The sequence below is a fragment of the Phocoena sinus genome, chromosome 2 (genome assembly GCF_008692025.1).
Source record: "Phocoena sinus isolate mPhoSin1 chromosome 2, mPhoSin1.pri, whole genome shotgun sequence".
Classification (NCBI taxonomy): domain Eukaryota; kingdom Metazoa; phylum Chordata; class Mammalia; order Artiodactyla; family Phocoenidae; genus Phocoena; species Phocoena sinus.
The window spans coordinates 31,830,066-31,842,455 of record NC_045764.1 but is presented as its reverse complement, the minus strand read 5'-3'; the positions used below and the strand labels follow the sequence as shown (position 1 = coordinate 31,842,455).

Below are 12,390 nucleotides of genomic sequence, written 5' to 3'. Positions count from 1 at the left end.
CGACTCATGGATTAGAGTCCAAGTTGAGGTACTTATGAAGATTCTCATAACTATATAGATAAAACTCTTTAAAAGTTGCCTGTTGAATTTCTCTAAGTTGAAAACTGCTTGAAGAAATGCTGCATTAACTCTTCTGCAAGCAGACAACAAGCATGTTAGATATTTTGAAAAATCAGCTTTGGAATATCATAGTTTCTTAAAATGGGGCATGTACGTTAAGAATGGCAAGTTGAGGGGGCATCTTTGTAAGAGCTGCGGGGTTGGTGGCTGCATGGGGTCCTAGTGGAGCTGTGACAGGCCCTGCAGGTGTCTCGTGGTCAGGGTGGCTCCCGAGAGCACACTTTGACTCGTGCTGTCTCACGTAAAACAGTCTCTGTCATCTGAGGAAACCTCGACAGTGAATGCTTCACTTCTGAAATGCTAGGACTCGGGGGAGCACTGGGCAGGAGGCAGTAGCTGTCACAGTGGCTGTCGTAAGCTGCTGTACTTGGGGGTGCACCACGCGACCCCGAGGCCACGCCAGCTGTTTTCTGAAACTCCGAGAAGGTTTCCGGACGCTGAGTCTGCAGGGTCCACCAAAGAGTTGTTTCTTGGTCTTGGGGTTTTGTGGTTTTTTGTTTTGTTTTAAACGTTCTAAAGAATTGTTTCCAGGATCAGCTGGAACACGTGAAACAAGTATTTCACTGTCCCCCATTCACATGGCCACACCCTGCCCATCTATTGACTTTGCCACTTCAGCTTGGTGGACTTGGTGCGCGTCTCAGACCAGCCTAGTTCTTAGGTTACACTTGGCCGTCTAATGTGCTCACGTACCCTTCGGTCAGCTTCGGAGCCAAGTGCTCAGGCCTCGCTGTTTTCTTCTTAACCTCTTCCTTCATGTCAGCAAGAGGTTTGGAAATAGATGTGAACACTGAAGGGCAGCACTGAGTAATCCCGTTTCAACGTGTGTCCTCCAGGCTCCCGTGTTCCTGCTGTTCCTGGACGCCACGTGGCAGCTGCAGGAGCAGTGCCCGGCAGCTTTCGAGTTCTCCGAGACCTACCTGGCGGTGCTGCACGACAGCACCCGTGTGGCCCTGTTCGGCACCTTCCTCTTCAACTCCCCGCACCAGCGCGTGCAGCAGAGCTCGGTGAGTGGCGCCCACCGCGGCCAGGGCGAACTGCTTTATTGAGATAGCATTGAAGTACACTCAGCTGTGTGTTTAAACTGTCTTAGCTACCATTTTATGCGGTCATTTCTGAAGGAATTATTTATAGATGGTTAAAAATCCAGGAACTTGAACTTGTTTCATTTTTATCAGTGAGCATTTTATGTATTTCTCTCTGATGTTTATTGTTCATAATAAGCCAACTGAAAGACGTAAATCATTTTAACTGCTGTAAATGTCATGCTTTTGTATTTATATTTTCACATTTGGGCTGTCTGAATGGGTAATGGATAAGATCCTGTTTGAGGACATTTGTTTCCTAGGTCAGCAGAATAAAAGTTGTACAAAGCAAATTATTTTTCTTCAAGAGTCCTGTGGAGAAGAATTTGAGAGAGGAAATGTAGGCGTGACACGAGACTGCGGTTCTCTCAGGGCGCTGCTTACTGGATGTGCTTAGACCCTCATGCTGCGTGGCAGTCACCTTTACGTTAGGACCATTGGTTTCTAGTGCCAATTCCTTGACTGAGAGGAAGAACCATGAGTAAGGAGGGTCTCAAGCCAAACTTGAAACTATCTATGGCTTCTGGTTGCCCCTGGTGGAACCTTCCGGAACCACAAGTTCTGTCTCACCCACATTTGGAGCAATGAGTATAGCCAACAAATGCTGCAGTGACCACTGAGAGAGACAGAGAGGACAGCTCTCGTGGGCCTTCAGGAAGACTTTGGTGGAAGGGGGGCTGCCCTCACAGTGAGCTGTGGGATCCTCAGGCCCGGGTCTGGGAAGGTGCTGAGCCTGGATTCCTCATCCATGAAACTGCTCCATCAAATCAGTAGTAGAGCAGACATTCTGTGAGCTGAAGCCTCATGCAGAGCATCCTGAAGAAATGCGTTGTTCAGGATTGGGGGTGTGGATGTATAAGGAGATGGATCTATTCAGGCCGCGGCACCAGGGAGAACTCCATTCACGAGTCATGCCCAGGGGCCCAGCTCCCCTCTCAGTGCAGGGGTCCACGCGCTCCTCCGTGTGAGGCGCCAGGAATGTCCGTTCTCGGGAAGCGGAGAATGCTGCTCCAGTGGGATTGGAGTCGCTTTCGTTCAGACACGTTCATTTGTATGATGACGAATGACCGTCAGAAATGAATTTACCATGAGAAAATCTTAGTTTGGCATCTTTTCACAAATGTTCAAATATTTTATTTTGCAGGAATTTGCTATAAGCAAAAATATCCAATTGGGTGATGAAAAGGGTTTAAAATTCCCTTCAGTTTGGGACTGGTCTCTTCAGTTTACAGCAAAGGATCGCACCCTTTTCCACAACCCCTTTTACATTGGAAAGAGCATGCCTTGTGTACAAAACGGTTCTGTGAAGTCTTTTAAACGGACAAAGGTAAGTTACAGAAATGCACTAACAGTAAAAAACCTGGTATTTGCTCACACATAATCAAAAACATCTTTTTCAGAACAGAGTATTAAAAGTCCAGTCACTGGGCTTCCCTGGTGGCGCAGTGGTTGAGAGTCCGCCTGCCGATGCAGGGGACGTGGGTTCGTGCCCCAGTCCGGGAAGATCCCACATGCCGCGGAGTGGCTGGCCCATGACCCATGGCTGCTGAGCCTGCGCGTCCGGAGCCTGTGCTCCGCAACGGGAGAGGCCACAGCAGTGAGAGGCCCGCATAGCGCAAAAAAAAAAAAAAAAAAAAAAAAAGTCCAGTCACTTCCCATGACAGCATTGCCAGTGTAGGTTTGGAGGGGTCATTCACTCTCTCACTCAGATGACCCCACCCCGACTTTTCGTCGTGCTGTCTGAGGCCCACACAGCCCTGGTCGTCATCTCAAGAGTCGGCAGATGCAGCCCTGTGCCCAGGGCCCTGCTCCTGAAGCCCGTCCGCTCAGCCTGTTCTAGAATCAGCAGGTCTAGCTTTTTTCTGACCAGAAATCTTAGAAATTCACACTTCAGCAAATTGTAGGCAGACCTTGTTTCACTGCACTTGCTTTATTGCACTTTGCAGATACTGCATTTTTTACAAATTGAAGGTTTGTGCAGACCCGGCGTTGAGTTCCGTCCGTCGGAAATACATCTTTCCAGCAGTATTTGCTCACTTTGTGTCTCTGTGCCACATTTTGGTAATTCTCCCAATATTTCAAGTTTTTTCATTATTATTATATTAGTGATGGTGATCTCTGATCAGTGATCTTTGACATTGCTATTGAAAAAAGATAACAACTCACTGAGGGCTCAGATGATGGTTCACATTTTTTAGCAATAAAGTGCTTAAATTAAGGTATGTACATAGGTTTTTTTAGACATAATGCTATTGCACACTTAATAGGTTACAGTATATTGGAGACGTAACTTACATATGCACTGGGAAACCAGAAACTTCGTGTGACTTGCTTTATTGCGATACTCGCTTTACTCCGGTGTCTAGAACCGAACCCACTGTATCTGAGGTCTGCCTATAATGAATAGGATCTATCTCCCCCCACCCCCACGCAGGCTACAGCCTAGGCAGAATCAAGGCCTAAAAGTGTTAAACTCCAGTGGAGGAGGATTGGAATAAGTATTACCAGGGAAGGAACAAAACATTCTTTAAGGTTGAAATTCTACCAGTTTTTCCTAATACCGAGTTTATATTTACCATTACACTTCTACTGTCTTTCTAAAAAGGGAAGCTCCAGGAAAATAATGCTAAAATCTCTCTTCTGTACAGAAAAGCTACAGCTCCACACTAAGAGGAATGCCAGGTTCCTTAAAGAATGGAATCATCAGTGACCAAGAGTTACTTCCCAGGAGAAATTCATTAATATTAAAAGTAAAGCCAGACCCCCCTGAGCAGAGCGACAGCCAGGACAGGGGTGCGGAGCAGTACTTCCGAGAGTGGTTCTCCAGGCCGGCCGACCTGCACGGGGTGATTCTGCCGCTTCTGTCCGGAATGCACATCAAACTGTGGAAACTCTGCTACTTCCGCTGGGTCCCTGAGGCCCAGATCCAGCGCGGGGGCTTCATCACGGCTTTCCACAAGGTCTCCCTGCTGGCGGACGAGGTGGACGTGCTGAGCAGGGCGCTGCGGCAGCCCCAGGGCAGCCCCCCGGAAGCCCCCTGCCCTGAGCTGGTCCAGAGCAGGGTGTACTTCTGCGCTGGCGGCCCACACGACGCCCCGGGGACTCCGGACTTCCTCTCCTCCTCGTTCCCCTTTTCCCCAGTGGGCAATCTGTGCAGACGGAGCATTTCAGGGACACCGCTAGGCAAGTTTTTAAGTGGGGCCAAAATATGGTTATCTACTGAGACACTAGCAAATGAAGACTGAGGCGGAGTGGCTTTCTGAACATCCTGAGGGAGTGAGAGACCTTCTCCTCTGAAGTAAAACTGCTGGCCGAGGCGTTTGAAGCTCTAATCGTTCCGTTCTATACGTAAGAATAACAGTTGAAATTTGCACTAATACTTTAAAACATGTTGAATTATGCTTCCTTCACAATATTTTTAAAAGATAGGCATAACTTTGTTATTTATGTCCTCTTTCTGTCATTCTAGGTCTGGCTCATTTTTAGATCATTTGCAGGCAGACATTCCCATGATTTTATTACTGTGGTCAAACTAATCAGGTTTTGTCTGCGACGTTTATTTTGTCTACATCCATTTTTCCAACCACCTCCTAAAGGTTCCCTGATCCTCAGTTGGATCAGCAGCCCAGAGAAGCAGACATCAGGAGAGTTAAGAAATTAGTGTTTAGTATATTTTCAAGAAGCATCCAGTAAACCCCTAGTGGGCGTTAGTAGGTATTTGTGTATTTATCTGGTCACTTTCTATTATCTCTAGTTGAGCTCACCGGAGAGTTGTGTGTTCTCACACTGTAATTTATTTTAGATCACTTTGGGACCGTAGATCACTGTGTTTTAAAATCATGAGTTTCCTTAGGACTAACTTTAAAATGATATGCACTGTTGACTTTAAAAGCATTTACTATAGATAATTAAATTTAGAAGTGCCTTTGACATTAAGATATGAAGAACACAGAGTAAAACAATCTGTTTTTTAAATTAGGGTGTCAAAGTCCCACTGCACATTGGAAAGAGGCTGGTCACACTCGGCATTGTACCGACAGCCAGGAGTCCCCAGAGGCACACATCCCTCTGAAAGTCACCGAACACAGTGGGTCTGAGGCAGGGTCCAGGTCGGGGCGGCAGCAACACTGAGACCCACCCTCAAAGTAGAGGCCCCGTCATAGTCCAGTGGGGAGCACTCCCGGGGGCACTTTCCCTTGGAAATCAGTGGTGAGGTCTTGAGTCAGGTCACCTGAGTGCATAGTGCTTAGGAAGGGAGGACAGGAGACTAACAACGGACTTCTCTCAAAATACTGCCACTGTAACAAATGGTGAGAGCACCCCGCCCCACCCAACCCATGACAGGTGTTCAGAGGCGCAGACAGAGGTGTGCTCTCGTCTCAAATTCCCGTTTTCAGGTTGTGTCACAAGAGCCAAGCCAAAGCTGTGGGCCAGAGCTGGAGCTTACTGTGGCCATGCTGGTCACAGCCTCCCCAACACCCCTGACTTCTGTGTAAAAGATGGATGTCTTCAACGTGACTGTTATTTAGAGTTTCTGGAACTGCCATCTTAAGCTTTTTAAAAAACGTTTATAGTAAAGTATCTAGTTAGCTTATGTCCTTTTTTAAAACAAGTTTTTTCAAAACAGTGTGTTTTACCTTTATATGTAACAAATAAGATGTTTCTATTTGAATTATTTCCTTTTTAAAAATGGTTGGATAATGTCTCTGAACTTAAGGGACAGAAGTTCCTATGCAGTCTTAGGAAATCCATTGTGTGGATAGACCCAGTGTTTTGCCAACTTGTCTAGAAAGTAAGGGCTTTCTTAGTTTATATAAATAGCACTGTTGCCATTAAACGTTTTAAAGTCCTTGATTGGAAACCAGCTCCGGTCCCCTGAAAACCCCACAGCATATCCTGCCACTGGAAGTGTAATCATTCTTCTTCCTTTTTCGTTAGGCTGCTTTTTTATTATTACAAATTGTTCTAAATTTGTTAGTTGTTTGGGGTTGAGCATTTACTTCTTTATAGCTTTCTTCCCTCTCACATTTATTTTAACCCTTTTAGTAATTTTTTTTGGTTAACTTGCAAGTTTAAAAATGATTAGGTACTATTAATACTGTTTTAAAATAGAAAATGTGCATATTTTTGTACGATAATCAAGTGTAGTAAAAGAGAGTTTTTTGTTTTATTTTTGCTGAACAGTTGTTATATAATGATTATCGTGCTACAGTTTTATCATGCATAATATGAAAAACAACTATGACAGCCTTGAGTCCTGGCCCCTGCAGAGCTGCCTGGCACCACTCCTGGCACGGAGGACGTGTGGGGACAGAGTCCAAAAGTGGTTCTGGACGCGGACATGGACCCTGTGCTGACAGAGGGCCACACAGGCGTCAGGCAGCTCCGGACTCGCTAGGATCGGACTTAAAGGTGTACCATGTCTTACTGTTTTGTGATGGAAACCAGTTTTAAAAGCAAAAATTTCTAACTTTATTTAAGAAAGTATATTAATCTGTGCTAACAGAGGGTGAAAAGTATTCAAGGCATCCTTCAACAAAATCTGCTTGCTGTAGCAGTAACCTCAAGCAGTTAAAACTTGATTTTGAGAGAAAATGAAAAGCTTTGTGCCTAAAATTGACTATGACTTGGGTTAAAGTAGGATGTGCATGAAAGTGAGAGACCCTGCTTTTCAGCAGTGGTGAATGTGAAGAAAGTGTTGACTGCTAATAAAATTTCCACAGGAATCGTTGCCTTCGTTGTCAGTACCAGTCCCCTGCAAGAACACAGAGCGTCAAGAAGCGAGGGTGTTTTCTTCAGCCATGCTTGTGTGTTGTCCACCCGACGCTCTGCCCGCTGTAAAGCAAGGCAGCGGTGGGTAACATTTCTAACCTCAGTGCACAGCTGGCTGTTGTCACGGCCATGTGGGTGTCCTTCCATTTAACAAATTAAAAAGCTGGGGAGCACCATTTCCTTAAGAAGGTCTTGGAACCAGTGTCTGGGAGCGGAGCGGGAGCCTGGCCTGCCACGCCTGGGCCTACTGTTCTGATAAACCCCTTCCTGCGTCCACCTTCCCCAGCCCAAGGCTCTTCCAACAGTGACGGGCAGCCCTGTACCTGCACACCTTGGAGATACTGCAGGTCAGTTCCAGAGCCCCACAATAAAGCAAGTATCTCGATAAGGCAAGTCACGCGAATTTGCTGGCTTTCCAGTGCATATAAAAGTTATATTTCCACTATACTGTAGTCTTTTAAATGTGCAGTAGCATTATGTCTAAAAAAAGTGTCCTTACCTTGAAGTATTTTAAAAAACTGTCCTGCTAAAATATACTAACCACCATCTGAGCCTTCAGCAAGTCATACCATAACAAATATAATGATGATGAAGAAGTTTAAAATATTGTGAGAATTACCCAAATGTGACCCTAGACCTGGAGTGAGCAAATACTGCTGGAAAAATGGTGCTCATAGACTCGCTCGACACAGGGCTGCCCCAGACCTTCGATTTATACAACGCGGTATCTGCAAAGCACAATAAAATGAGATCTGTATGTATACAGGAAGTTGCCTCTAGTCATTAGGGACGTTCCCAAAGAGGAAGACGAAAAGGGACAACTGCCCTTGATAACAGCTGTCCCTCCCTTTGGTGACACAGGCCCAACGAGAGCAAGCACTGACAGAAATAATAAGGAAGTTAATGAGAATTTGTTTCTTAATTCCTAAAGAAATCAGAGTTTCTTAATTCCTAAAGAAATCAGAGTTTCATCTGTTTATGCCCTTCTTGGATAATCATAGAACAAGAATTTTAGCAGCCAAATGTGTAAGGGCAGTATAGAAAAACATAGATAAATTAAGGAATCTCCATTTCCAGTATACTTTTTAGAAAGACACATTGTGTATGCTCCTTTTATAAAAGACACAAAGCTGTGAATCCTTTTGGGGGGGGCTTCCAGCTTTCCTATAAGTCAGATGCATCTAGCTCCTGAAACGGCCACCAAGGTTTTGACCTTTTTAAAAGTTCATTACCTGCTGTATGGAATCAGTGAGTGTCCCGAAGCCAATACCAAGGTTTGTGATACACAGACACTGTACAGTGATGAGTCCTTACACTGCCAGGTTTATTACGACAACAACAAAATTAAATAAGATGTAGTGACACTTGACGCTTCTGACGCTCTCAGATGCTCCCAAGCCCACAGCTCTCAGTTGGGGCCCCTGCTCTTGGCTCCGACTGCAGCCACATGGCAGACCTCCACGTCCGCCCCAAGCCGGTGCAGCTCATCCAGCCAGATCATCTGCTTTTGCGAAAGACGGTCATTGGGGCCCTTCACTTCCACCAGCTGGGAGACAGAAGGGTCATTCAGGTAAGCTACGGTAGTTTCCACTGACAACTATTTAGATGGCTTATCCTCTATGCTGCTGTACTTACATATGTATAGCAACTAAACATACACATATGAAATTCAATGAGAAAGTTTCCTTTTCTGTAGAAACCAGACAGTTCACAGAGAATTAGGAAATCGATTCGTAATACAGCAGTTGAAAAATAGTTTTAAAGCTCACACTGTACTGTTACTCTCCTGCTTAACACCCCTCAATCACTTTCTGTCAGGTCTGCAATTAAACCCCAACTTCTTGCCATGACCTACAAAACTGTGTAATCTGGCGCCTGCCAACCACACCAAAGGCTTCCTCTCAGTTCGCGAGACAGACAAATCTGCCCAACCAAAGGGTACACATTCATCACGCTTGCTGTTCCCACCGCCTAGGACACGTCTCCCTGTTCTTCACGTGTCTGACGTCTTCTCCTTCCGTGCTCAGCTTACATTCATCTCTAAGAAGGGTCCTTCCTATGCACTTCTTCATGGTGTTTATCACAAGATAAAACTGCTCATTACATCTCAGCTCCATGAAAGCGTAACTGTCAGTTTTGTCCACTGCAGATCACCAAAATTCAAAACAAAGCAATAAAAACTATTCAAAATGAAGTACAGAAAAAGTTTTTTTAATGAAGAGAGCATTTCAGCAACCTAAGACTAGTTTAATTAGAGTCCCCAAAGGGAAGAAGACAGAAAAATATTTGAAGAAATAATGGCCAAAAATTTTTCAAATTTGATGGAAACTAAACCCAAAGATCCAAGAAGCTCAGTGAACCCCAAGCACAGAACCATAAAGAACACGACACTAAGAAACATCATAACTAAACTGCATAATCAGTGAAAAACGAATCTCTTAAAAGCAGCCAGAATTTTTAAAAGCCAGAGGGGAAAGACTACTGATTTCTCGTTGAAAACAATACAAGCTAGACAACAGTGGACCAATATTTTAAGGTACTGAAAAAAAAACGGTCGACAGAATTCTTTGCCCAGAAAAAAAAATCAATCAAAAACAAAGACTTAAAGTCTTAAAATATCAATATATGAAACCTAAATAATTCATTACTAGCAGACCTCCATTTCCAGAAATGTTAAAGGAAGTTCTTCAGTCAAGAAGAGAATGATAGTACATGGAAATCTGGATCTATATAAAGGAATAACAGACATTAGAATCTGTATCTACATGAGTAAATATAAAGACTCAGCTGTAGAAAGCAAAAATAATGTGCCACAGGGTTTATAACATGTCGAGGTATAATGTATGAACACAGCACAAAGGCTGGGAGAGGAGATATGAAAATATACTGTTGTTATGTGCATGATCAATGAAGATCCCACGTGCCGCGGAGCAACTAAGCCCGTGCGCCACAACTACTGAGCCTGTGCTCTAGAGCCCGCGAGCCACAACTACTGAGCCTGCGCTCTAGAGCCCGCGAGCCACAACTACTGAGCCTGCGCTCTAGAGCCCGCGAGCCACAACTACTGAGCCTGCGCTCTAGAGCCCGCGAGCCACAACTACTGAGCCTGCGCTCTAGAGCCCGCGAGCCACAACTACTGAGCCTGCGCTCTAGAGCCCGCGAGCCACAACTACTGAGCCTGCGCTCTAGAGCCCGCGAGCCACAACTACTGAGCCTGCGCTCTAGAGCCCGCGAGCCACAACTACTGAGCCTGCGCTCTAGAGCCCGCGAGCCACAACTACTGAGCCTGCGCTCTAGAGCCCGCGAGCCACAACTACTGAGCCTGCGCTCTAGAGCCCGTTCGCCACAACTACTGAGCCTGCGCTGTAGAGCCCGTTCGCCACAACTACTGAGCCTGTGCTCTAGAGCCCGTTCGCCACAACTACTGAGCCTGCGCTCTAGAGCCCGTGAGCCACAACTACTGAGCCTGTGCTCTAGAGCCCGTTCGCCACAACTACTGAGCCTGTGCTCTAGAGCCTGCGAGCCACAACTACTGAGCCTGCACTCTAGAGCCTGCGAGCCACAACTACTGAGCCTGCGCTCTAGAGCCTGTGAGCCACAACTACTGCGCCTGCGCTCTAGAGCCTGCGAGCCACAACTACTGAGCCTGCGCTCTAGAGCCTGTGAGCCACAACTACTGCGCCTGCGCTCTAGAGCCTCACAACTACTGAGCCTACGCTCTAGAGCCCGCGAGCCACAACTACTGAGCCTGCGCTCTAGAGCCCGCGAGCCACAACTACTGAGCCTGCGCTCTAGAGCCCGCGAGCCACAACTACTGAGCCTGTGCTCTAGAGCCCGCGAGCCACAACTACTGAGCCTGTGCTCTAGAGCCCGCGAGCCACAACTACTGAGCCTGTGCTCTAGAGCCCATTCGCCACAACTACTGAGCCTGTGCTCTAGAGCCCGTTCGCCACAACTACTGAGCCTGCGCTCTAGAGCCCGCGAGCCACAACTACTGAGCCTGCGCTCTAGAGCCCGCGAGCCACAACTACTGAGCCTGCGCTCTAGAGCCCGCGAGCCACAACTACTGAGCCTGTGCTCTAGAGCCCGTTCGCCACAACTACTGAGCCTGTGCTGTAGAGCCCGTTCGCCACAACTACTGAGCCTGTGCTCTAGAGCCCGTTCGCCACAACTACTGAGCCTGTGCTCTAGAGCCCGTGAGCCACAACTACTGAGCCTGTGCTCTAGAGCCCGTTCGCCACAACTACTGAGCCTGTGCTCTAGAGCCTGCGAGCCACAACTACTGAGCCTGCACTCTAGAGCCTGCGAGCCACAACTACTGAGCCTGCGCTCTAGAGCCTGTGAGCCACAACTACTGCGCCTGCGCTCTAGAGCCTGCGAGCCACAACTACTGAGCCTGCGCTCTAGAGCCTGTGAGCCACAACTACTGCGCCTGCGCTCTAGAGCCTGCGAGCCACAACTACTGAGCCTGCGCTCTAGAGCCTGTGAGCCACAACTACTGAGCCTGCGCTCTAGAGCCTCACAACTACTGAGCCTACGCTCTAGAGCCCGCGAGCCACAACTACTGAGCCTGCGCTCTAGAGCCCGCGAGCCACAACTACTGAGCCTGCGCTCTAGAGCCCGCGAGCCACAACTACTGAGCCTGTGCTCTAGAGCCCGCGAGCCACAACTACTGAGCCTGTGCTCTAGAGCCCGCGAGCCACAACTACTGAGCCTGTGCTCTAGAGCCCATTCGCCACAACTACTGAGCCTGTGCTCTAGAGCCCGTTCGCCACAACTACTGAGCCTGTGCTCTAGAGCCCGTTCGCCACAACTACTGAGCCTGTGCTCTAGAGCCTGCGAGCCACAACTACTGAGCCTGTGCTCTAGAGCCCGTGAGCCACAACTACTGAGCCTGTGCTCTAGAGCCTGCGAGCCACAACTACTGAGCCTGTGCTCTAGAGCCCGTTCGCCACAACTACTGAGCCTGTGCTCTACAGCCCGTTCGCCACAACTACTGAGCCTGCGCTCTAGAGCCTGCGAGCCACAACTACTGAGCCTGTGCTCTAGAGCCCGTTCGCCACAACTACTGAGCCTGCGCTCTAGAGCCTGCGAGCCACAACTACTGAGCCTGCGCTCTAGAGCCCGCGAGCCACAACTACTGAGCCTGCGCTCTAGAGCCTGTGAGCCACAAATACTGAGCCTGCGCTCTAGAGCCCGCGAGCCACAACTACTGAGCCTGCGCTCTAGAGCCCGTTCGCCACAACTACTGAGCCTGCGCTCTAGAGCCCACGAGCCACAACTACTGAGCCTGTGCTCTAGAGCCCATTCGCCACAACTACTGAGCCTGTGCTCTAGAGCCCGTTCGCCACAACTACTGAGCCTGTGCTCTAGAGCCCGTTCGCCACAACTACTGAGCCTGTGCTCTAGAGCC

The 12,390-nt window shown here is 47.7% G+C and overlaps 2 protein-coding genes across 6 annotated transcripts in view; one reads left to right on the top strand and one right to left on the bottom strand.

Moving 5' to 3' along the window:
• The window catches only part of MTMR10 (myotubularin related protein 10), a 45,483-nt gene extending 38,547 nt beyond the window's left edge, over nucleotides 1-6,936 (top strand). The window contains exons 14-16 of one of the 2 annotated variants that reach the window (XM_032624442.1): nucleotides 957-1,127; nucleotides 2,350-2,532; nucleotides 3,854-6,936. In XM_032624442.1, the coding sequence (XP_032480333.1) occupies nucleotides 957-1,127; nucleotides 2,350-2,532; nucleotides 3,854-4,450 (951 nt within the window). In that variant the 3' untranslated portion in view covers nucleotides 4,451-6,936. The remainder of the gene's footprint in view (nucleotides 1-956; nucleotides 1,128-2,349; nucleotides 2,533-3,853) is intronic. The other variant, XM_032624443.1, reaches the window with a different exon arrangement.
• A 1,344-nt stretch (nucleotides 6,937-8,280) lies between these two features.
• FAN1 (FANCD2 and FANCI associated nuclease 1) overlaps nucleotides 8,281-12,390 on the bottom strand; it is a 31,371-nt gene continuing 27,261 nt past the window's right edge. For 3 of the 4 annotated variants that reach the window (XM_032624438.1, XM_032624439.1, XM_032624437.1), the window contains exon 14: nucleotides 8,281-8,523. In XM_032624438.1, the coding sequence (XP_032480329.1) occupies nucleotides 8,386-8,523 (138 nt within the window). In that variant the 3' untranslated portion in view covers nucleotides 8,281-8,385. The remainder of the gene's footprint in view (nucleotides 8,524-12,390) is intronic. The other variant, XM_032624441.1, reaches the window with a different exon arrangement.